This window comes from Vanellus vanellus (genome assembly GCF_965231255.1).
Source record: "Vanellus vanellus genome assembly, chromosome: 19".
Lineage (NCBI taxonomy): Eukaryota > Metazoa > Chordata > Aves > Charadriiformes > Charadriidae > Vanellus > Vanellus vanellus.
This window is the reverse complement of record NC_138924.1, coordinates 9510509-9535693: the sequence shown is the minus strand read 5'-3', so window position 1 is coordinate 9535693 and position 25185 is coordinate 9510509. Positions and strand designations below refer to the sequence as shown.

The following is a 25185-nucleotide window of genomic DNA, read 5'->3' as shown; positions in this document are numbered from 1 at the left end:
AGAGCCGGTCTCTGGTGGGAGGGAGGATGGATGAGCAGCAGCACAGCTCTCCTCCCGCACTTCCAGCGGCTCGGAAACGGCCCCTTCTCCTCCCCACCTCCTTCACCCTTCCAAAGACCAGCTGCGGCCGCCTCCCGGTTATCCCGCACGCAGCTCCTCCCGCCCCCGCCGGGCCCCTCCCGGCCCCAGACTGGCCCAACACCGCCTGGGCCGTCGCTGGGTCACGGTGCCCTGGGACGCTGGCGGCACTCCCGACCCCCGCCGCGCTGGGGCCGGACCTCCCGCCACCAGCGCGGCCCGCTCCAGCCTCACCATGGAAATGGGGGGGTGGGGGGGGAGTTGGGGGTAGGGGGTGGCGCGACCCCGGGAGTGAGGGGAGCGACGCCGAGGCCGGCGCTGAGGGGGCGGGATGGGGGAAAGCGGGCAGGTGCCGCTGAGGGGACGGCGACGCGGATGCCCACCCGCCAGGGAAGGCCCCGCGGCCGCTGAGCCCCAGCCCAGCCCGACCCGGCCCGATCCGGTCCGGTCCCCCGCACTCACCTCGCTCCGCGCCGGTGGCTCCCGCTGGGCCTCGGCCAACCCGGAAGTAGAGGCGGGGCCAACTCCGCCACTTCCCACCCACCGATTGCGCGTCACTTCCTGCGCGCCGCACTCCCGACCCCTCCCTCCTTCCCTCCCTCACGCGGCCGCCCGTCAGTCCTCCTCCCGCCTTTCGGTTACACGCGCCGGTGGCGTCACTTCCGGGCGACGGCGGGGTGGCAGCGGCTGTGCGGCAGGTAAGCGGCGGGGACGCGGGGCCCCGGCGTCACCCTCGGTTTTGGCCTCCCTCTCCCCTCAGGTTTAGCCGTACCCACCGCCCGCCCGGTGCAGCCGCTTCCCCCGGGGGCTGCCGGCGCGCGGGGCCCTCGGCGGAGCCGGAGGTGGCTCCGCTCCCGCCCGGGCAGCGGCCCTAAAGCGAATTTTGGGTTTTAGCTTTAAACTCTCCACCGTTTTACCGTTTCTCTCACCGTTTTTAGGTGTAACTGTCACAGGATTTGCAGGGTTTTTTCCTTAGTTTTGCTTGCCGAGTTGAAGCCCGTCACCGGTGGGTTGTGCACCGTCACTGGTGACGTGTTTGCGACGAGAAAGGTGTCGCTGAGAAAGGAGGAGACCACACACCAGGGAAGGTGTCTCTGAACACCCTTTCCCAGTGCACAAAGATTTAATTGTTTGTTTGTTTGTTTCAACAAACGTTGTTTATCTCCAAACAAGCAGGTACACTCTCACAAGCTGAAAAACGCTCGAGTAAATTCTCTCCCTCCCCCCTTTCATAGGCAGTCTCCAACATCCACCATGGATTATCTCTCCAAATCCGGGTTCCTCAGTGTCATCGCCGGAGTGGCGTGCGGGGTGTGCCTGGGATGGGGCATTCGCGGGAGACTGCTGAGGCGGCCCAAAGCCGGAATGGCTGTGCCCACAAACAGCCTGGGCAGCGAAGCCAACATCATGGGAGAGTCCGGGGAATTCAAGATGGTGCTGATTGTCCGCAATGATTTGAAGATGGGAAAAGGCAAAGTAGCAGCACAGTGTTCCCACGCTGCTGTTTCCGCCTACAAGCAAGTTCAGAGAAGAAATCCTGAACTCCTGAAGCAGTGGGAGTACTGTGGCCAACCTAAAGTGGTCCTCAAAGCTCCTGATGAAGAGACTCTGATCCAGCTCCTGGCTGATGCTAAACACCTTGGACTGACTGTGAGCTTGATACAAGACGCGGGTCGCACTCAGATAGCTCCAGGCTCCCAGACAGTCCTTGGTATTGGACCGGGACCAGCTGATGTAATAGATAAAGTTTCTGGTCACCTAAAACTCTTCTAAACTGGGGACCAAAGAAATCCGAATGAATATCACTACCAAAGGGGTAGAATCCGAGTTTGGGGATTTTTCTGTATGTTCTCTCAGTATAAATAAAATTGCCAGGTTTTGTAAGAGATGTAGATTTGCAAATCATGAGTTTCTCTGGCTTCTGTATTGTGTTCTAAAGTGGGAAAGAAAATGCTGGGCTCAGGGGAGTTGAGGGAAGTAGAGCTGGTGGAATTTTACTATCCCCTAAGAAAGAACCCAGTATATATGACTTATGCAATTGTTTGAGGATTTTGCATTCTGCCTGGTTTACTGGCTGAATAGAAGCTTGAGTAAAGTTTAAGCGATTTTCTCCCATGTGCTAACAGTGACAGGTTCCCCCTCTCTGCCTTAAAGGAGGTGGTGGTTGATTTTTTTTTTTTTTTTTTTGTGTGTGTGCGCGAGATCTATTCTTTAATGGATTAGTTGTTGAAGCAGTTCAGAATCGCCCCATACAGCTGGGGTAGCTGTAGCCAGCTTCTTGCACAGTTTCCAATAGAGTAACTGATGCAACAGCTTGGAACTGGTATGAGACTGACCAGGTTAGACAGGCTTTGCAGCCCAGACCTTAAGTGCCAGTAAACAGTGGTGGGGAGCAGCTGTAAGCCATGCTCCTTTCTGGAGGTATCACTGTACCTATTGCACTTGCAGGAATCTGCAAGGTTAGCCAAGGTAGGAGGAGTTACCCTACATACAAACAGCTTTTCATACAGCAACTAACTTAAATCCTGTTTTACTTGGTCTTAACGAGTCTTCTTGGGTTTTAGGATGTTACCGGACAGAGTTCAGGCTCATGTGTAAATTCTACCCTTGCACTCCTTTGTAGCTTTACCACTGTAGAACACTACACTTTGAAGTAGGTGGACTTTCTACAAATCAGTTTTATAACAGGTGTTTTGTGAGAATGCTGCTGTTGAGCACACATCTTGCAGCCTCTCAGCCACATCTTCCTTCTGTTCTCTCTTCTACAAGATATTCCACAGGAGCCCAGCTGGGCTTGTCTCCATCAGTCACATTTACAGACCCAGAGGGACTGTCAGAGGGGTTGAAATGCAAACAAAGCAACTGTAGTAAACACAAAGAATGGAGACTTTTTATACTGCACCTCTTATTTAGACATAATACTGTTACAAAGACCAACATGACTCACTGCAGGCTTTTACTTCAACACACGCTTGAACAAAGACCTACAGCCTGTGGCAGGTTAAGCCCCCCCAGATGCCTACACCCACCGTGACCCCACCACCGAGCAGCGGTGCTCAGCTGACAGGCTCACACAAGGCAATGGTGGAGTCACAGGAGCAAGCAGGAAGGGGATTCAGCCTTGGAGCTGGAACCTGACACTGGGGACAGCTCCTGGTTAAGAGACGGAAGCTTCTACAGCTATCACAAATATGGCCAGTGCTGTAAAACTCGTTACACTCAAATATGACAGTATTCATAGAGAAACATTTAAGTCAATTTTATTTGAAGCTAAATATATTTAAGGCAACTTACATACCTAGAACATGATCTCAATTAACTGACACACCCTACTACAATCCTAATGTATCATCTGATCAAATATGCTGTAGTCGACCACAATGCAGCCAACTATTGAAAAGTGCTATTTTCTTCTCTCTGGCATAATCTTTCTATAGAAAAAGCATTACATATTTTCTTGTATTGCCCCCTCAGTGCAAGACACCACTAATGGTCTCCATTGCTGCTCTCCTAATGGCCCCTCATGCCCTTGAACGCACGCGCTTGCATGCCCCAAACTACTAGCACTGTTAATACTTGGTTCGAGTTCGAAGGTCCTTTTTGAAGACAGTAAAGTGAAGCTACCACTATGCAGCATGTCCACAGTCCAGTAATTTATTTTTAAATTGAGTAATTTCAAATTGCACAAACAAAACTGAACAGCAATATGCTTGAATTCTTTCTTCTGTACACTCAAAACAGTGATCTAAAACACCACAATATCCAACATACACAAACCTCAGGGCAGGGTTAGTAAATACACAGATTGGAATCATGGTGCTCTGTTCCTGAATGGAATGTCCCACAAAAGCACAGGATACAGCACAACATAAGGTCATCTGTTACATATGGAGTGAGCAAAAAGACACTAGCATTTTCTATATGCATAACTGGAAAAACCTGCATAGGTTAAGGAAAAAACTTTTACTCATTTTAAGTCAGGCAAGGTTGTCTGTACGCATTTTAAATTCTTTTAGAGCTATGCAATCCAACCAGGGTAGGATATGCTGATTAGTGTTGTCTCTTGTCAGCAGTCTTGCAAGGTCAAATACAAGTATCTTTGCTTTAGCTTTCTCCGAATATACAGTGAGACTTAAATGCATTTAGAATAGACAGTACATACTGTAAGCTGCTCACATACAATGAACTTAAGATTCAATATTAGAGTTTAACACTATAGAGTGCAAATCAGAATCTTCACAATAGACTTAATGGTAATAAGCAGTCCTGCAAAAGCCCACTTGAACAAAGTTGTTTAAACTATTCCCCTTTTAAAGTAAAGTCTAAATGACATGGAATGTGAAAAAGATTTAACATAAGTGATTCAAATAGTTTGCGCTAGAAAAAACAGTCCTTCATGAAGTAAAGGTTACAAGAACACGAGGCAGAACTCTTGCTTTTCCCTGTTATGAGTTAAAGCGGGGAGGGACGGTGGAGTTTCAGTAAGAAAATACGCTAGCTCCAAACTGACTTGTGCTGCATCTTACATGCTGTACCCAAAGCCGGGCTGCGGTTGCCCATACGGAGGTGCAGTGTAGCCATAGCCAAAAGGTGCTTGTGGAGGAACTGCGACACTGGGTCCTGCTGTCAACATTAGCTGTGGCTGACCTGGAAGACAGAACAGTTTCACCTTTATTCCCTGGTACCGAGAGTTCAGTCTGCAGAATTGCTGCAACTTCCCTGTAGACATTTGTACATCCCTTTGACCCGGTTTAGGGTCCTCAGCAGCCAGAATGGGTATTTTCCCACAAATCCTCAGGATGACAGAGTACATGGCTAGAAATACTACACTGTGGAGTACATGGATACTGACAGATTCTTGAAATCCGGGGCAAACAGTTAAAGGTCTCAGAAATCTGATGAAAAGAGACAGCAGAACAGCTTCCTATTCCTTAGGCATTGAGCTTGCCCAGTCCCAGAATCAGTTTGGCTTTTGAATAGTATCTCCTGCTCCAATTGTGTTAGGAACTCTGCTTCATTAAAGGCCAGAGTCCTATTCTACAGTGAGCCTGATGTGAATGAAGACTTGACCCCTGCAGTCCTAAAATACAGAAACACCTTCTAAAACATTCTCGTAAGCCACATTCATTACAATGGAATAGCTCATTCTAGAGAATTATATCTTTGTAAGTGTCTGACTTTGGGCTACTCATGGTAACAGTTCAGTAAGGCAGCCCGGTAATTTGCAGTTATAATAGCACATTAGGCCAGGATGCAGTTTCCAGACTAGTTCAGCTCTACAGGAGCAATTCAAACACATTAATAATATCAAGCGTGCATAAAGACAACCCTTACAAGATGTTTTGCTTTGGAGACCGTGTAGATTGGATTACTTGTCACACAAGTACTCAGAGCTAGGTCTTGAAACATCACACCCAGTGCCTTTATGGCTAATATTCCACAATTATTGTACTGCTTCAGGGTGTGGTGACCAGAGACGTCAGCTATACACTGCAGGTTCCTTTATCAGTGGATGGAATTCATATTTTTAACTCTTCCAAGAATTATTGGAATAACCTGGATACAAAGGAAATACCCAAGACAGAAGTAAAGCATGTCGAGGAAGATCCAAATAATGCACTTGCTGGAAGTCTGGAAGAGCACAGCTCCTGCACTCCTTTTCTTTAGAAAGCATTTCCTTAATGAGCTAGAACAATCTTAAATCCTGCAGTCCATACATAGTCATACAACATACAACAGCAGCATTAGAGCAATACTTTATCTAGTATTTTGGAATACATTCCATTAAGACTTGATTTCACACAAAGAACATTCCCATTTCCAAGGATGTCCTTGGGAGAAACCATGTTATAAAAGCAAAACATGTTACTGACAACACATGAACTAAAGCATTACCATAAACAATAGGTTGTGTTTCTGTAGCTTGCTCCTCTTCCTTTCTCAAAGATTCTGATGCATCCAGTTTATCCACCTGGAATTGAGACCAAGAGTTAAAAAATCTCCTCTAAAAGAGCTACTTATTCATGGCAGAGAAGTGGAAAAGCCTTAGTGGTATGTTAACACCCATCCAGAAAAGGAGACCGTTTACAAGTTAAGATCAATTCAAGTAGCAATGTTGGTACTGGTGCAGTCAAGATTGTCAATTTCCTGAAAAAAATCCCTAATTGAGGGATTTGTGGAACTTCTTTGAAAGCTCACTCCAGGCTGAAGCTTTGCATGAAAGATCCCATATGAGACTAGAGCTGTTTTGACATCAGTAAGCTCATCAGTCACTGTTGCTCCAACTGCTTCAAACCAACAGCCTTGGGGCACAAACTCAGCTTTCAGCACAAGGACAGTTGGAGACCTTTGGTGCTGGAGCAATTGCTAAGATAATGCTCAGACCTGGAGAAGTGTCCCTGAATATAACATTGAGGCGAAGTAATCTGAAGTTGGTATTTGCATACAGAAGACTGCAATAGCATCCGACATGTCACTTGAGCCTCAAGATTTCACTTTCCAAACCCATTCACTCATGCAATTTAAGTTCAAATGCAGAGAATGCATGTGTATAAGACTTGCTTTTTTCCACTCTAGAACTGTGTGGCAGTCAGCCTAAACCCACCAATATTCAACTTGTTTGAGCTTAATACACAGTAAGACAAGACTAGCCAGCTTCGCTCTGCTGCACAGCAAGTGCAATTGTGCTGTTAGCCCACCCCTACAGAAAGGCAAGAGAAGAAACTTGTTCTGTAGTGAAATACTGCTCATTACTAAAATGGATCCAAGGAAACTCAGCATTACTACAGTCTAAGGCAGGCCCTGAAACTAAAACCACAAAAATTCGACATTGATATTTTACCTGGGAGATAAGATTTAGAATAAAGTCAGAGACAATCGTGCCAATTACTTAATAAGACAGTAAGACAACTCACAAACCAGATTAGTTTTTCATTTCATTTGTATCCCTAAAGGAGTTTGAAGACAGGTTTCCTGTACTTACACAGGGTCAGCATTACTTATTCAGCTACACCAACATCCATGAGTTGAACAGTTTTCAGCATAACTGCTACATTAGCAAATATTTGCAGGAAGCTCTAACAGCTTTCTTCCATTTGGTTGTGAATTACAACATGCGTTCCATAAACCTGTTAATTTGTAACCTCAATTAGAGGCATAAATCTAGGAAGTGGCATAAGTCCCAAGCTTTACGAGTTCGTTCATTGACTGGTCTTTCACGCCAAGCCTTTTTGTTACCTCACACCAGTATCTGGCTTGCTGCTGTCAAAGTGCACAGGAGCATATGCAAACGCTTCAAGACTCACTTCCAGACACTGTGCTGAGAACTGCACTGTTTTTAACTCAAACAGCAACACACTGAACACAGAAGCACAAGTTTAGAGATGCAAATCCAAGGAGAATGTGCAGAGTTTGCTACTAAGCAGAGGCATTTGGCTTACGCACACTTGGAAAGCCTCCAGCCCCGGACACTTAAGGCATTTTTTGACCTGGTTTTGATGCCTCCCCTCAGAGCTAAACAAATATTTACAATAACAAACGCAAGTTTGAAACCAGCCTGCAGGATGGTTCTTACACCACTTGCTTGAACATCACCAGGTTCAGTACCCTACACACTTGCAGCAAAATTGTTTTAAAGGCTTTTCCACAGGGACTGCAAAAAGCTGCAGAGGAAAAGTAACATGCATTCAATGTTATTGTGTTATGTGTGCATGAAAAAGAGGCAAAAGTACTGAAGCAAGAGTGAGGTCTGAAGATGACTGCCATACAGGCTCCCCCCAAAAAAACCACACGCAGCCCACAGCAATGCCTTATAGCTTAAGGAATAGTGGGATGTAATCGCAATGACTGCTACACATGCGTAGTTTATGCAAACACTGCAGTTCAATTACCTTTTTTCACACACACGCTTTCTTACTGCCTCACTTACTAGCTGCTGAAGGACCTTACACTATGCATTTTAGTCAGGTTAGCCTTGAGTTCCAGTGGTGTAATTACAGACATCTTGTCACCAAGAAGCAGTTTGCATTTAGTCCATCTTGAAGCCGTTTGTCAGTTTGTTCGCCCTTTGCTCAACCACATTTATGGAAAACTCGCACTAGGGCTGACCTCTGGTCTAAGGAGAATTGGAGTGGTAGTTGTACAGAAGCAGATGGACAGACACCTTAGAGGTTGCCCTTTGGAAGGGCAAAATTGCATAGCAAAAGGCAAGCCTCAGAGTAGCCTCGGAAGAGCAATAAGCATTACCTTTTTTCTTTTTTTTTTTTTTTTAAATGAGGTAGCAAGAGAAGTTTAATGAAGCTGAAGAGCTTGAAAGGCAGTCTTTTTTGCACAACTAGAAGAAATTTACTACAGGGAAGAGAACCACCAACTTCATCTAACAGCTGAAGTTTTAAGTTGCTATATGAACTAGATTAGACTAGCACCATAAGAACTGGACACCTGAATGAGGAAGAGTCTCTTCTGAAGCAGCTAGTATCTACTCTGCCTACTGTCAGCACGCATTAGTAACGGTCAAGAGATCAGAAACTGGATCACAGTCCTTCAACTAGCAAATGCCATATTGATTTATGGTTCAGAGACAGTGGTCCAAGACTTATTTCTTATTGTAGGAGGCTCTTCCTGTCCGACTGGCCATCAAATAGTAGCACCTGCATATCTTTTCAATACCACATTGACTGTGATCCAACTGATCACCCGTATGCCCTTCCTGAGGATCTATTAGCTTATTAGTAGCAAATGAGTCTAGTTTTGTCCTACAGCACTAGCTACTTGTAGAGTTAAACAATTTGCATATGCTTTAGTGATATTTTGTTTGGGGGAAAAGCAGTAGCAGCAGTGTAGTAAACATAGGAAAGAAAAAAACTCATGCAGAATCCTTAGACTTAGTCCTCCAGACTTAAAGATGGAAAACAAGAATCAACTTTCACCTTTTCCTTTATTGCATCAACCTGCAAAGGAATTCAGAAGGTGCAGCTTAGAAAAATCAAATTCCATATTTAGCATATAAAAGGTAGAAACAAAAGCGTCAGGGAAGAAATAATTAAGATACAGGCGAGTAAAAACAAAGATACACCAGAAGTATCTGCTTTAGAAAGGCAGCTCTGCTTGTTGCTAGACCTTACCGCATTTATTTCATTAGCTACACTACAGTTCTATCCTAATCTTTTAGCAGATCATGAAATTTTAATTTTTAAGAATCCTACTCTGAGACTACTAGTCTCAAGAGAGACCTAGTATTAGCTTGGTACATCAGGCATATCTGACAAGCAATGCTAGTGCTTAGCTCCCCACCTCCCCCAAAATACAGCATTTAAGGCTAGCAGATTGCTATAGGACTACAGAGTAGCCCTGCCTTTGGAAGAAGTAACAGCCAGGCAAATCTTCTAGACAAACAGGCACTTTAGCCTTCATCGACTCAAGCTTGAGTTAAGCTTTTACTTCTCACAGAAGGAGTCTTAATCATTAAGGAATTTACACCATTTCACTGGAAGATACTCTAAAAGCTTCAGCTGGGCAAATCTGGCTAGTTGGTATTTAAGTCAAATCTGGTTCAAGCCTGTCAGAGCATTAACAAGTACTTTCCCCATCCTGAGTGACTTCAGAGAAAAGATAAGTCATAATTAGTGCCATTAAGTATCAGAGCCACATTTTAGAGTTAAATGCACAGCAGACCAAGTTAACTCAAGATCTAGCTACAAAGCTTTTTTAGTATACGGTCTAGAATTTAGTTAAGAGCTTGATCCCAGCTGGGATTCCTGACTGACACAGCACATGAAGAGCCTGAATTCTGGAACTAGTTTAAGACACTGCCCACGGTCAGGCAAATACTACTGATGTAGGTTCTGTAATTGGTAGATAGGGTGGAGTTTGCAAGTGTTTCAGTCTCTTAGAGGGCGAAGTCTCTCCCCAGATGGACTGAAAAATAAGTGTGGACATGGACAGACAGACATTTGACAAAGCCCAAATCAATGTTAGTAGCAAGCAGACAGTCTCAAGGCATACACCACAGTGACTAACAAGCTTTCAGTGTTGCAGAAGCACCTGCTCTTACCTTGGTCAAGTATTCCTTCATGACCTGAATAAAGTATGGCATGGCAAAGTCCATGATGTTGTGTCTCCACGCTGTTTCCAAGACAACATCTGGCCTTAGGAGATCATAGCAGGTGAAGAGACAAGCACCAAAGCATTCTCTCTTGTTCTCCTGCAAGAACCACTGCAACAACTCTTCTGCTAACTCAGTATCTTTGGATTCTGAAGCATACTGCATTGCATCCTACAACGGGAGAGAATCTGTTTAGCCTCAGGTGCCATAGTTAAATACCACATCCACATCAGTGATTGTACAAAGCTGCAATATATTACTGACATTAGCAGAAAGGAGGTGTTCTACAACTTGTTTCCAAGAAATCTGTCCGACTACTGCCACTGTGCAGCAAGAATTGCCAGATTAGCAACAGGCACCACCTAGTGGCATCCAAAAAGATGCAGCTTTACTACAAAGTCACAGGTCTCCAAACAAGCCAAGTATGTGAAACCAGACCTGTGTAGTGGCCTTACCTTGTACAGTCTGTCTTTCTTACAGAGTTCTACACTCTGTTTCCAGCGATTGTTTCCTTTGAAGAGATAGGCGGCAATTCTTCGGAACTCTATTAGTTCATGTTTCTCCAAACGTTGAGCAAGAGAAATGTTGTCAAAGTTGTCATAAGCATCTATAGAAGTCCTAAGAGCCTGAGTTAAGTAGAAAAAAAAGTTATTCACACCTCAGATGTACAACTGCATCCACAAAGATGCAAACATTTTCCATACATCTTAGTTCTGTTCATTTCTACTTCTAGGAGGATAAAGTATTCTAACCAGACCTGCACAGACCTACTTTTTTTTTTTTTAAGTAGCTGTTGTTGGACACACATGGAGTTTAGGGTATCCTAATCAGTATTTTTCAATAGTGACCGCCGAGGTTAAGAGACTCAATACCAGGCAGCTGATCTCTGAAAACAGAAGAACAGCTAGACACGGTAACTGTTTGCTCTTTCTACAAGTCCTTTCCTTAGCACCCACTACTTGCCTTAAATAAAAGCTGATCTGTCACACTCATAACAAAGTAGCCAGTCTATCCCCAGTAGGATCCACCCAAAAAGCTCCCACAAGGCCATTAACAGTTCTCCACTTAATCCTTGGCTAGTCACCACCAGTTCAGTTTGAAGTGGCAAAGGACATACACTGAAGCAACGCAAGCAGGTAAAATGTACTGAAAATGAGAGAAACCTGCATTTCTAGACATTAAACACACACCCAGAATATTAGGTTAAAACCGATACAGAAGCCAGCTCGAAGAGAGCTTTGACATGCAGGAATAGCTGCTTCTATTATGAAGCATATACAACACGCAAGTCGATACCCATTCCAGATATTACCATTTCAAGACAAGACATACCTGGTAGTCTTCTTCAATAATGAAGAGGTTGTTCAGGGACTCATTCACTGATTTGTTGTTGTGATTTTGAACAGAGCGCAAGTAAGGCTTAACCAGTGGTAGCTGCTTAACCTTCAAGGAATCAGGTAGATAAATTTAAGTCAAGATAAGTTTTTGTAGAGGTATCCTAGCACCTTCCCTGTGAGGCAGTGAAGTAGCTAAGCATTTTAAAATGGTACTACAGCTAAATGCTTTTCCAACTGCAACTTATTCTTTGATCTGGTTAAAAAGAAAATTACCTTTGTGAAGAAGGTGACAGCACGAGTGTGGTCAAGCCGAGGGGACAACACCATCAGCAGATCATTGAGCAACAGAGGTTTAAATTCCAAATAGAATTGAACTGCCTTGTAATACAGCTCCACATTGGCCACCTAGAGACGAGGAAGGATGCACGTTCAGAGCTTGATTATAGAAGAACACAAATGAAAGACAGACATAATCTTAGTTATTCCAGCACAACTGAGCCACCCATCCAAGACTCATTCTTGTCTTTAGAAATCTCTTTAGTTACTATAGTTGACTTGTTTTGAATTTGTGGCAACATCAAGAAGTTTTAATTTTAAGCAGGCTACTAGTGAAAGAAGAGATGTGAAGTGCACATAGCAAGAAATTCCTTTCACTAGGAAAGTAATACCTTAGTGATGATATCTTTGAACTGGCCTTCTTTCCAAGCATCTGTTGGGTGATTCATCATTGTGATTATGGCATTATCATATTCTTCATACTTATCATACAAGAACACCAGTTCAGCCCAAAGATGAGCTTGTTCTGCAGCTCTCAGAACCTAAGCAAAATGCATATTAGAAATTCCAGTTAATATATATTGCTATCTGTCCATCAGTGCTCAGGCTTTAACACTATTAATAACCTCAAGAGCTGCCGTTACAAACACTAGGGTACAGACAATCCTGACAGACGCATTTTAAGTTAAAGGCCTCAGACTTTCACCTTGGGGATGTTGACTCTGGACCAGAACAACTCCAAGTGCTCCCTCATCTTCTGTGGCTTGAATTTGGAGTAGAGAATTGCTAGCTCTGTGAACATCCCCATGTGTGCTCGCTCAAGTCCAAGTGCTGCTTCCAACATAGTTATCAGCTCTTCAAAGTAGCCACGATCCTAAGAGATACAGTTAGAGATGTTTCACATTAGGAACCAAACTGACTCTAAATTTCCAGCTTTTGACAGAGTTACCATGAAAGAATTTAGGCTTTGACTGTATAACAGGAGTCAGCCTTATTACCTGGTAATAGTTGATTAGCTCTTCCAACTCATCTGCATGCACAACAATATGGAGTCCACACATCTGGGCCAGGCGGAACTCTTTTCCATCAACACAAGCAAAGCAGACCTGGAATTGACAGTGGCATTATTGCTTATAATCAAAGTTTCTGAAGAGGCAACAGCTTTGAAGTCCCTTAACTTAATTCAGTTAGTAAGTTTACCTCTTTCCATGTGCGAGTACTGTTTGCTTTCCGAGCACCATCCACAGCTGCCTGGTATTCACCTAGGTGAACTAAAGTGGAGGCTAAACGGCCAAAGTTGGACACATTGTTATACAACAGCTTAGCTGCTTCATACATCTTTTCATCGTAACAGCGATCGCCAACCTACAGGAGAGCATAACCAGGTTATTCTTGCAGCTTTTCAGTCAAGGGCTTACAGAAAGCGTGTAGTGTTCAAGCCATTATCAAAATGGAAATGCCTGCATATCCAAAGAGACAGAAGTCCCAATACCCCTCTGGTTAGCAAGGCCTAGGGAACCTGCTGCTGTGATTCACCAAAACGAAACTCAGTCTCACTCACTTGCTGGATATGTGCATTGTTGGGTCCATTGATAAACTCCTCTAGTTCCGCTAGACGATTTGTTTTAGCGAGAGCAAAGATTAATTCTGTTTCCACATATGACTCCCGGGCCTTCTTGCGTGCCATCTGGAGATACTTCACCAGTTCTTCCCAGTTACCTACGAAACAGAGTTCAGAATACTTACTCCCCACCGCTGAGGACACTTGTGCTTAACCTATACTACCAGCTCAACCAAGTTGACCTAAGTATTCCTACAGCTATTCCCCCACAATCAAGACTAGCCTTCATACCACACATTCTACATTAGATTAATAAGGCCACCTTATCATGGGCCTAATTAAATAAATCCTGGTATTTAATTTCATGTAAAGACCTCCTTAGTAGCAACTGCTCTGACAGAAGTCTCCAGCTAAAGGTGGTAGTTATCAGACCACCGATTATCTGCAAATGGAATACACTATCCTTTCCCATTCTCATTTTGGGCAGTCTTTGCAGGACCAGATTTCTCTACTTGCATCAAGACACAGGTTTGGCAGAACTGCAGTATAAGCAACAGACCACACAAAAGAGCTGAGCAACATCAACAGCAAAGATTTAAGTAAAACTTAATCATACCACTGGCATTGGCAGCTTGAACAACTTCCATGTACGAGGAAGGATCATCTGCTTTAATATACGAGTCAATTGCTTCTTTTACCATCCCTTTCTGAAGCTGTGCTTTAGCCAGCTGACTCCACACAGCAGGCTCATTGCAACGTTCAGCAAATTCATACGCACGATCCAGGTTTCCAATGTGTTCTATTAACACCTAAAGAAAGGGTTACCATGATCAGCCACTATCTATAAAGGTCAGTTTTACAAGACTCTGTTTTATGTTCAATCTTCAATGGATCCACAGTTGCTTTTAAAATAGGGACCACTCTATACAACCCACGCAGCATGAGTGATTTCATGCTTATGAAGTTTCACTTTACTAGACGGTTCAACACACAACGTTTGTTCTACTTCGTAAGACACTGAGCAGCTTTGGTCACTTTGCTAACTGGTGTCAAGTACTGAAGTCACAAGCTAACAGCAAAGTCCTCATGTGAGGATGCACTTGCCACAAGAAGTTATCACAGACTGAGATTTCAAGATACCTGTACAGCTGATGTGTTGACATCAAACTTCCTGAAGATAGCAAATGCCTCCTCGAAAAGCTCATTGCTGATAGCTATATTGGCTATGTCTGGAGCATCATAGTTATCCAGGCGATTGATGTATTCCATGACACGGGTGCGATCAGCCTTAATAGCCGTAAGAATGAGAAGGTTCTGCAGATTCCTAAACAGAAAAAGAAAATAAGTACTTTATCAAGAAACGATCAAGAAACTCACCCTCCCCTTTGGAGAAGGCATTTGTTTATATGCTGTTCCACACTACAGCAATTTAACACCTGCACCAGGTATAATTTCAAGTTTCCTGTGACTTAGTTTTGACTTTACACACCTGTGCTCACTGAACACAGAGTTATCAAGAACTATTTTCTCCAGCAGTTCAATGAGCTCATTAGGAAGATCTGCAGTCATGAAGGCCTTCACAGTAACAGAGACTTCCTCAGGGTCCTGTGTCTCCGACAGCGCAGTCTGTACAACCTGTAGGAACAGTCAAGCCATTGACAAATCAGTTAAGTCAGGTACTAGCAAGTCAAGTTAGGACAGCAAAGGTCTTTAATGTTTTGTCAGTTATACCTGGTCAATTAGCGGTCTTCTGTAAGGGTTGCTTTCGAGTAGTACGCTGGCCCACAGTTCAGGGTCTTTACGGCGAACTAAGTAGCGGGAAAGACTTTTGAAGAGGGAGTTCTCATTGCACACCTAGCAAAAGGCAAGAGATTACTCAGAGTGAAGTCACAGCTATTGAGCCTACAGTGGATGAGCTAATCGTATTGCAACATCAAATAAGACTGCCTGAGATGCAGACTAGAAATCTCAGGCTTTGATACTTCCATCAGCCCCCTGCTCTAGGATGTCCAGGGGAGTCTCCCATTTCTCGTTAAGTTGCAGAGGGAGATTAAATAGCTACCTATTCTAAGTGAGCAGTTGCTAGCTTAATACTTTTTAGGAAATAAATGCTTTTGTCAGTCATAAACCTGAATGCCTATCCCACGATACTCAGGTTAGAACTTAACCCATGAGTCAGTTGCCTTGGCATACATACATTAATAAGTTCCAAATCGCACTGTCCACGCTCATAAGCCACACAGGCCAGGTGAGGGTCCCTCTTCTCACAGTACTTGCCAACAACGCGGCTATCATAATAAGGATTCTCACGCAGGAATCTTTCTGGGTTGTTGTTGCTATCAATGTATATTTTGGCCAGTGCATTGTGAGTTGCAGGCTCCTCACAACCCTCGTGAATTCTTGCTTCCAGCCAGGGCAGAAGCAGTTTCAGCCTAGAAGGAAGCAGTTTTCACATTAGAGAGGTTGAGTGAATAACCAAGTATCCACTTGCAGTTTCTTCACTATAGAAGTCAGCTTCACTGTAGGATAAATTCAGTAACTAAACCAGAGTCATAGTATTCCATTTTGACCTGCATTCTGGTTCATTATTATAATAGTGTAACTTTCTGACACTATGAAGAACATCACATGCCAAAGATGCTCTGGAGGCTGATTAAGAGAAGTCCCCACATCAGCCAAGAAGCAAAGCAGACTTTTGCTGCTTACTCACCCTGTGGCAGCTTCTTATTATGTCAGTACCAGCATTATCTATGCAATGAGGACATGCATTGGTGGATGAGCAGTATAACCATTACCAGTTTGGCAGCGTTAAGAGACCTGTAGAAGTTTAATACCTGTTTCTTTTCTCAACCTCTGCAACAAGCTCATCAGTCGAAAATTGACCTCTCACTACAAGGATGAGGTTCTTTATCACATCTTCAGAGCAATCCACATCAAGCAGTCCCCCAATAACAACAGGCAGACGGCTTGGATTCACCTAAATAGGATAATTTAAAGTCATCAGTGTGTTGTCACACAGCATAGATAGACACTACTTATCCCTAGAAGTACACATGAAGGCTACTTGTTAGGATTGATCTCATCTTCCTGCCTTTACTCCCAGCTTCCTGAGGTTCTAGGCAAGCTTGAAAATCAATTCTTCAGTCAGGAGGGGTTCACATCACAGTTCAGTGGCTCACTACTGCTCAGTCCCCATAGGAAGAGCTCCTGAGCAAGCCAATTTGTCCCTGCAGGAAGTATAAAGGAGAATTTCCCCCCCCACACTAAAATGCTGGAAGTTAGAATTCCCCTAAGAACTCCAAAGTTATTCTAACAAGTCTTCCTCCTTCAAGAGGCACATCAGTGTAGGTTACTGCTCAGCTTGACTGAAAAATAAATATGAGAGCCGACTCACATAAGGGCTAACTTACTGGAAGCCACTAATAAGTACTTCAGTATGTCTCAAGTATGAGGCTATTTGCAGAATACTTACAAACATAATGCCTATACTTGCATATATTACAAGAAAGACTTATCAGTTTAACTCATTAAAGCCAAGTGACAAATTGTAACTTACCTTCTGTACATAAATCTCAATATATTTTTGGAGATTATTTCTGTACAAGTACAGCACCAAGTCGTGGACAAAGTCAAAGCGATCACATACAATGATGAGCGGCAACTGGTCAGTGAGTTTAGCTTCCTATAAAGAGAAGAGCTTCAGTAATTTGGTTTTGTTTTCTGGCTTAAGCAGACAAATGTAGTCACAAACTGTTGAAGCAGCTGAATTTGGAAAGCTGAAATTCAACAGTCAACCCAATAATGACAGCTTATTGTTCAACTAGTTGTTTACAATATGTAGCAAGTAGGAGTACTCAAACCCACCGCAGGGCCTACAGCAAGAAGCTTTCTGAAGGTTAACCCTGCTCCTTTGCAGAGTCTAAAGTTTTACAACACAGTACAACTATTACGAGCTTAAGCTATAGATAGCATTTTTAGATGCCACTGGTGTTTGGTGTGCAGGATTAGCACTCTGGGATTTCAAAGTGAATTTAACCAAGACTAGATTAAGTTGTGGATCATAATGTAAAACTTACATACAGAGTTGACTTCAAATGCCATGTGATACCTTCTAACTATAGCTTTAGACAACAGTAAGAATCAAGCTAGTAGCAGTACTACTTAAATTGCTAATCAGATTAGTTCTCTAAAAGCATTCCAACTTTCAGCATAAGATTACAAAGGTTACAGTACAGAAGCTTAGTCTATGTGGCAGACAGTATTCCAGATGCATATTTCAGACAACTATTTGAACATGCACATCCCAGAATATAATCCTACATATAAATTACACTTAAGGACTTTACACAGGGAGGCCTGTACTGGGAGATTTACCTGGTACATGTCCTGCACATTCCAGACATGGAACAGCACAAAAAACAATAGCTTTCATCAGGAATTTGACAGCTTGATAACTTATCTTAGATGGCTTGATCAATTTACATACCTTACACCTTGGTGACACCAAGTTATTTTTATAGAATTCTCATTTGAAGAGTTTTGCCATCTTCAGATATGATCAGCAAAATCTAAGGCTATGCTATATAACCAACAAACACAAAGGCAGGAAGTGTTCCCAGATAAAGTTTTCCCTCCCACGCTGGTTCTCAGCTACTTCTAGCAGTGTTATATTTGTCAATAAGCTCAGCACTAACAGCAGGCTACAGAACCTGAACTTGGAGCACACTATCTTTTTGCACGCTTTAGAAATGTTTCAGCAATGCTCTGAATCCTAGCTATAACAGTCCAATTAGCAGGTATTTACACTGACTGGCACATCCTAGCAGAGCTAACCTGAGGTTCACCTGACTAAAGTTTCAGTAAGTGTGTAGGAGTAAGATGTGTGGCATAGATCAATGTTGAACTCAAAGTATTTATGGAATTAATTGACATTATGCATGTTTCTGTAGTTGTTTGGTTGAAGCTGATTACACTGTAAATAGGCATTAAATTACGAACTTATTTGGCATTATGGTTGTTCTGAACCTCCAAGTTACCCGTTTCCTACTTTACAGCAGATGTATGTAACAAGTTCTAGATGAGCTGGTGCTACTATTGCAGTTTAAGAGTTCAAGCCAGGTTAACGTTACTAAGAGCAGCAAGGAACTGATCTAACAGATTCTCTGTTTTTCAGATATTGTTCCACACTCGCGCTCTGTTAGGAGGTACTGCCAACATGCTACATACCTCTTGTTAAGTAGACAGATCCTTAAGTGCAAAGGTTAAGACTCATCTGTATTTTCACAGAGCTGCCTCATTTCACTGGTGACACACACCATGTTTTATCAGAATCCCAAACAGGCCAAGACAGTCCAGTGCTATTTAAACATTACCTTGAGGAAGTTTTTAACACGTTCTGGATCATAGCAGTTACTTTCCCTGCAGATTCTTTCTACTTCTTTAATTTGTCCTGTCTTGCATGCAGCTTGAATATACTTGAAGTGCACATCTGGATCCTGGCTGAAGTTTACAATAGAGCCCAGGAAATAAAACAAACCTCGAGGGAAACAGTCAACATGTTAATCTGTTAAAGCACTTGATTTGGATCAATATTAGCTTTTAAGCAAGCCTTCCAAGTTACTATTACATGAAAATTTGGGTCTGACTACCGAAGTTTACAAAGAACTGAAAAAGATTCAAGCATTTTAATCGTTTTACAAAGACCAGATTGTTCTAGTGGAGTTGAGTCCGTTGTTGTTTCCCACATATTACACAGACTAGCGTGTTATATGCAGCTTCGATAAATACTGATCTATCATCAATTGCCATAGGTCAAAACATGCTAAAACATCCAGCACACGCCTTCCACACAGCCCCTAGACAGGAGGGAAGGAAGAGTTTAGAAAGCCAAAACTAGCTCTGCCCAAAAGCTACTATCACATCTTTCACCAAAACAAGCACACAGTGCAAGAGACACTTGCCACAACCCACAGCTTAAGGTCACTTAAAACTGATGCCATATAATCCTTGACTACTTCAGACAAATTACTGCCAAGTCACTTAAAGATTTGTGTGTTTTGTTGGTTTTGGTTTTTTTTTTTTTTTTTTAAAAACACACACAGGCTCCCTACGCAAGAAACCTGTCACAATAGCATCTTATTCCACTAACCATTCTCCACATTTCGAGAGTCCAAGATCACGCGGTGTTCAATCTTTAAGGTGGTTTTCTTTAAAGCTTATCAAGATGCTGTTCAGCCGCACATCTGCGGAGATTTGACCACTCACATACCACCATGATGACTAGACTATACACAGCTAGTTTTGTCGAGAAGTACAAAAGCCCTAAATCTACACAATATAAGATAAGCATTTTGGACCAAGAAAAAAGGCCAGCAGTTTCTTCAGTTAACTTTTTAGGTTGGCTACAGCTGCAAGCTTTTTGGTAGCATTTCAGAAAATCAAAATATGCAACACTGAATGTTGGTGCCCCCCTTAATGGGGGAACTTTAAGGACTAGGTCAGGTTTCGAGACAGCTTTAAGGTCTAGTTTCTTAAGCTCAATATGGCTTTCCAGATTTCAGCAGATAGACAGTTCTTCATACACACATGTATGATGAGGCCAGCACTAGCTTCTTTTGCTAGAGGCAAGAGCACGAACTTACCTTCAAAGCTCTTGAAAGACTCAAACAGCTCAATAAGTGACTGTGTTGACAGTTGTTCATGGTATTTTGAAGCTACCTGGACACAGATCTGCAGGTTCTGACGAATGTTAGCAGACAACATAGCACGCAGACACTCCAGAGAGTCTTCTACCGATAAGGAACCAAAATAATTCACTAACCACTGCAAAAACACGTAAGCCATTTTAGACCCAAGTAGAACACTCTACGCTCTGAAGTCAAATGTTGAAAGCAATTATTAATTGCTTTCTTTTGCTAGATTTGGGATATCTGATCTCATACCTCAGGATTGAGAAGATGGGTGTGAACTACCGCACGCTTGATGTCATACAAGTCTGTGAAGTGTTCAAGTGCTCTCTGCAGCAAGCCAGCTTTCTCACAGAGCTGAGCTATGTGAGCCCGGTCATAATGAGTAAACATTTGGTTTCCCAGGATAGCATCTGCAACCTAGAAGGAATATTGAAAAGTTTCGTTTAGTTCCTAAACACTGTCAGTAGGATTTGATATGGACCACAATGCGGTGGCTCATCTAGCTACAGACAAGCCTGATCCAATTTAACTCTGAAAACATACCTGAGGTGCATGCATGAGGTTCATCTCAAGTAAACGGGTCTGCAGGGGACCTTCTGAGGGACGATTATTCTTCAGCGCATCCAGCAAGAAGGCTGTACATTGCTGAATTAAATTATATTCCATAAAGACATCCACAATCTGCAAAAAGAAGTTTAGGCTTTTGTTTAGGAATTGGAAGCGTATTTAAACAAACCACCATCAACTGCAGCTTCTGAAGCTAAACTGTTCATCCTGACACTGCACTAAGCTGCCATTTAGTGTTTTTTTAAAACTAGGCAAGAAACAGCATTGTCCTGGTAAAATAAATCCAAATTCATAGTTCAAAATGTTTCTCTGATGGTAAGAGTATGGCTCTTCTTACCAACTTAAGGCCTTGATGATACTATTTCATAGCAATAAAATTATTTACTTGTGTTATGTCTGCAAGAGGCTCTTCATCTTGAACAAGCATTTGTGCGAACTGCTGTCCTTGATCAGGGCTGATTCTCATCACATTCCTCAGCAAAAAAATCCAGTCTGGAGTATACCCAACCTGAAGAGATAATGAAAAGTAATAACTCAGGAAGAGCACAAGCCTTGTTAAATACAGAGCTCGGTAAAAGCTACTGTCAGTAGCTTACACAACCCAGTCAAAACGCCCTTGTTTGGAAGAGGCAACATAGGGAAATATGAAAGGATACATGTATGAAGTCTAGCAGTAATTATTTGTAACAAAACCTTAGGCCCAAGTAGGTACTACACAGGCTCTCAGATTCCCCTACAATTACTTGTAGCTACTTTGGAACATACACTAGTTATTCTTAAATACGGGACAGATAAGGCAACTTAATTTCCTCTCACCTTCTTAGCATACAAAACAATCTTCTGGACTTGTCCTGTTTCAGCAAAACACTGGATGACTTTGTTTGGAACGTTGGCTCTCAGATAGACACTAAGTGCTAGTGTAGGATCTACAGATTTCACAAGGTCTCCCAGCTCCTCTGAGCACTCCAGCTGTGTAAAAATATAAATACAGTCAGTCCCCCTGACAGTGCCATGCTGAAATGCATTACTACCTTCTTCCTCATTTTTCTTCCTTTTGGACTTCTCTTTAAAAAAAAAAAAAAATTAAGGCCCAGCTTTATAGCATTATCTGGCTCTTTCAGCAGTGCTCTAGTAGGCTCTGTTCCTTGTTCTGCAAGCGAGAAATGCATTTGCAGAGCTAAAAATAATTAAGTGGTGTATTGTATCAGCATGTTTCTTCAGCTAGTTACAGAAACGTTAACTACAGTTCAAAGTATACCCAAGCCAGTATCCAAAGAAGCCTGAAGGGGTTTGGGAAAGAACAGCAGCAGCTCAGAAGCTTTCCATACTAAGTTCACCCTACTGTAATTTTAAGTAGAATGAGCAAAACTCTTAAGAGTATTTGAACAATTCTCTGGCAGTAATACGGGTCATAGTTACAGGCAGAGTGAACACCTACTGCTCAACTGTTTGATCACACCAGCGCATTGATGAGTTGTCCAGTTGAGTTCTCCTGGGGAGGGGAGCCTCTGTCAAGCAGTTATGTCCCTTCAGGACCCTAAAGATATCTACCACAGATTTACCTTATCTTCTTTTAACCATTTTTCCAAGAGCTGTTTGCGTCCCTGTTGAAGCACCGGTCTGCAGAGTTCCAGCGACTCATACTTATTCAGCTGCCCTTGGTCAAGCAGAATGCCAAAGTATTGGAGTAAAGGGGAAGTCTGTCCCGGCTGAGCTGGAACACTCTGGAACCGGCGTATGGTGTCTGGAGTACGCAGGATTCCCTGCCAAAAATAGAGATGCACTTTAGTTTTTTGTTCTGCTATTGTGGCTTGGCAAGATTTTCTCCAAAAAGCTGAAGTTAGAAATGCTTGCTACAGCGACATTGTGTTTTGCCAGCCCAGAATAAGTCAGAAGCAGTATGGTTGAACATCAGCTCAGGCATTGTCTTTGGGACGTTTTGACAGAAGACGTGCAATAGTAGCTTATTAAGCTTGTTTCAGTAGCAATGCAGATTTAAGTTCAGAGGACTGTCCTACAGAATTAAGACACCCTTGCAAGCAAGTTCCTCTCATCTGAATTTAGTATGATCTTTGCTCTTAGCCTGTCCTTTTTGTCCTGCTTCCAGGTGCAGCCTTAGCTGGAGACTGTCTTTTCGTACAGACTTTTAATCACTGGAGCCGTAAAGATAAGTACCAGAAACATTAAGTCACATAGCCATTACTTCATCATTTACTCCTCTCCCCCTCTGTGGGCTTCATATAAGCTTTAAGATCTTCCAGCATACAATCAGTACTCTCAACACATAGCCTACAGGTTCTTCACAGGCATGTGAAGTACTACATTTGGACAGGAGCAGTAATAAGATTCTGGTCTTGCCACTCATGAAATTCAGTGAGCTTTCCTGAAGCAAGAACCTTAAGCCAGTAAAGTTAAGTGCTGTTCTGAACATCAGTCTATTACCTTTGGAGCATTAGCTGCCACTTTTGCTGCCTCCGAATAGTTCCCTTGTGCAAACAGTGCATTGAATTTTCTGGCAAAGAGTTCCTCAGCACCTGCCAGGTTGTTGCGGACAGCCATTCGTAAAGCTAAGTCAGGATTCTGCAGCACATTTGTGATATAGGGAATAATATTCTCTTCTTCCACACACACTGAGAGCACCTGAATAAATCATCAAGGAAAACTTCCAGTTAGTCCAAATATAAGTGAGCCGAGGGCTAAGCTAACCTCTACAAGGAAAGCTACGGCATACATGGAAAGCTTTTTCATCCCTTGATAACTGCAAAGTCTTGCCATTTTGTTTAAGAAACAGACCTCCAGTTAGAAAGAACCTTTATCATCCAATTACTGCCTCAAGGCAGATGATTAACAGTCAGTTTAAACTGATATATTTACAGAGGTCAGAAATACAGGGATGCAAGTACTACCTTTCTATAACCTGTACTCAGTGTCTTAAGTAACCAATCCTAGAGGATAAACTAGGAACAAATCTTGTGCTCTATTACCCATGCTCCACAAGCAACAGCATTTGAAATCAATTAAATCTAAAGGCGCAGTTATACAATGTTAGTAGACTGCCTTAAAGTTTAAAGTTATATGTGCATGGAGACAGTAGCAAATTTTCTTTGGGGCTCAGAACACTGTCAGACATCAGGTGTTCTGAACAGAGAGTTCAAAGATAACATATTTAAGACCTCCATTGCTCCTCCTTGCTCTGCAACAGGATACAATCTGCCCCTGAAGAGAGGAATATTTAGTTCCATCCTCAACAGTAGGACACTGTTTAGATCCACTAACTGTCATTACAAACCCCCCAAAATCATGCAACCAGAACCTGAGTTGTAGAAGAAATTAGAAGTCAGACAAGCTGCACTTCTGTTCAACTATCTGATACTACCATATTCTTCATTCTATTATTTTGTCTTGTTAATTTCTGGAAACTTTTAGACATTGATATGAATACTACAGTGTATCATTAAGGGCCAGCAGGACTAGCTAAAGAAGTGGTTTCCAGGCCAAGATTCCTTACTTGTCCCTTTCTGTTTACTCCAATAATTCCAGCTGTTGCTTCGTGTTGTGCAGTAACAAATATGGTCTCTCCACTGATTCTGTTCATGTAGATACAGGTGCCAGTTTCCAGGTCATACAAGTGGATATAGCCATATTTGGTTATGAGAAACACCACATCATGCTTGTCACTGATCTGCAAAACAGAACTAGTTTAATCAAATTTGGTATTGGATAAAAGGAGTAAGTGCCTTTAGGAATCAGCAGATAGCTGTGCCATTTCAGGACAACTAGAAGTGCTGTTAGGTTTTTTTACTTAATACTTGAGTACTATCACAGTAGAATGATGTTTTAAGAGCTTGGAAGACAGTTAAATGTACACGGATATTTCTTCCATGCACAAGAACATGCTGCCTTTGAATGTTGCTTCAGTCTCCACCTTTAACACTACTGAAGCAGGAGCACAAATCACACCAGTTCAGTGCCAAGCCTCAGGTCAATATATTGACCATCAGGCTTCCAGCACCCTGTTACAGTATCACATCCACCAAGAGCAGCAACAGACTTGTCCTTGTGCTCTTGTTTGCAGCCGTCATACCTGCATGGCAACAGGGAAGTCATTTTGTGCTTCAGGAGGAAAGAAGACATCCACTGCTTTCTTTGGAAATGGCTGATTCCCAGTAGGTGGTGTGCCAACTTCAATGATGTGCAACTGTGCAATAGATAAGATTTGCCTGTTAGTTCTTGTATTTATGTAACAAAAGATTCAACAATGAAGACAGGGCAATTATTTTGCTGCTGAGCCTTAATCCCAAGTTTATGCAAAGATAAACTAAGTCAGCCGTCTTAAGTATTTTTACTAGCTAAAGGTGTGGCATACTGCATTCATATACCATAGATGAGGGAAACAGTTAAGCATGATCTTTATTTACCTGTAGTTACTCAGAAGTTTAAGGATTCAGTTAGGTCACTTTATATGCACTCTTTCAACTTGGTTAACATTCTACAGAGACAGTTCCGAAGATGTTTCTCTGAATCTAGCTTTGGTTTTACTTTGTTTTAGCTGTCACAAAGTAGCTCACAGAATTC

At 42.7% G+C, this 25185-nt stretch overlaps 3 protein-coding genes across 5 annotated transcripts in view; 1 reads left to right on the top strand and 2 right to left on the bottom strand.

The window, feature by feature from the left end:
- The window catches only part of VMP1 (vacuole membrane protein 1), a 69386-nt gene extending 68768 nt beyond the window's left edge, over window positions 1-618 (bottom strand). Inside the window, exon 1 of one of the 2 annotated variants that reach the window (XM_082493277.1) lies at window positions 541-618. The gene's annotated coding sequence lies outside the window, so the exon portion shown is untranslated. The remainder of the gene's footprint in view (window positions 1-540) is intronic. The other variant, XM_082493278.1, reaches the window with a different exon arrangement.
- Window positions 619-751: 133 nt separating this feature from the next.
- Window positions 752-1946, top strand: PTRH2 (peptidyl-tRNA hydrolase 2). The gene is made up of 2 exons (XM_082493128.1): window positions 752-776; window positions 1314-1946. The coding sequence occupies exon 2, from the start codon at window positions 1333-1335 to the stop codon at window positions 1849-1851; it is 519 nt and encodes a 172-aa protein (XP_082349254.1). The 5' UTR covers window positions 752-776; window positions 1314-1332; the 3' UTR covers window positions 1852-1946.
- A 1370-nt stretch (window positions 1947-3316) lies between these two features.
- Window positions 3317-25185, bottom strand: part of CLTC (clathrin heavy chain) — a 34372-nt gene continuing 12503 nt past the window's right edge. Inside the window, exons 5-33 of one of the 2 annotated variants that reach the window (XM_082493284.1) lie at window positions 24695-24808; window positions 24119-24292; window positions 23053-23250; window positions 22173-22373; window positions 21427-21579; window positions 20996-21118; window positions 20587-20724; window positions 20296-20460; window positions 19996-20176; window positions 18727-18890; window positions 16911-17036; window positions 16189-16331; window positions 15552-15786; window positions 15086-15208; window positions 14844-14989; window positions 14495-14678; window positions 13971-14163; window positions 13355-13512; window positions 12994-13158; window positions 12792-12899; window positions 12500-12667; window positions 12186-12335; window positions 11791-11922; window positions 11513-11623; window positions 10636-10806; window positions 10130-10351; window positions 9006-9026; window positions 5974-6049; window positions 3317-4725 (exon numbers count right to left, since the gene is read on the bottom strand). In XM_082493284.1, the coding sequence (XP_082349410.1) occupies window positions 4601-4725; window positions 5974-6049; window positions 9006-9026; window positions 10130-10351; window positions 10636-10806; window positions 11513-11623; window positions 11791-11922; window positions 12186-12335; window positions 12500-12667; window positions 12792-12899; window positions 12994-13158; window positions 13355-13512; window positions 13971-14163; window positions 14495-14678; window positions 14844-14989; window positions 15086-15208; window positions 15552-15786; window positions 16189-16331; window positions 16911-17036; window positions 18727-18890; window positions 19996-20176; window positions 20296-20460; window positions 20587-20724; window positions 20996-21118; window positions 21427-21579; window positions 22173-22373; window positions 23053-23250; window positions 24119-24292; window positions 24695-24808 (4368 nt within the window). In that variant the 3' untranslated portion in view covers window positions 3317-4600. The remainder of the gene's footprint in view (window positions 4726-5973; window positions 6050-9005; window positions 9027-10129; window positions 10352-10635; window positions 10807-11512; window positions 11624-11790; window positions 11923-12185; window positions 12336-12499; window positions 12668-12791; window positions 12900-12993; window positions 13159-13354; window positions 13513-13970; window positions 14164-14494; window positions 14679-14843; window positions 14990-15085; window positions 15209-15551; window positions 15787-16188; window positions 16332-16910; window positions 17037-18726; window positions 18891-19995; window positions 20177-20295; window positions 20461-20586; window positions 20725-20995; window positions 21119-21426; window positions 21580-22172; window positions 22374-23052; window positions 23251-24118; window positions 24293-24694; window positions 24809-25185) is intronic. The other variant, XM_082493285.1, reaches the window with a different exon arrangement.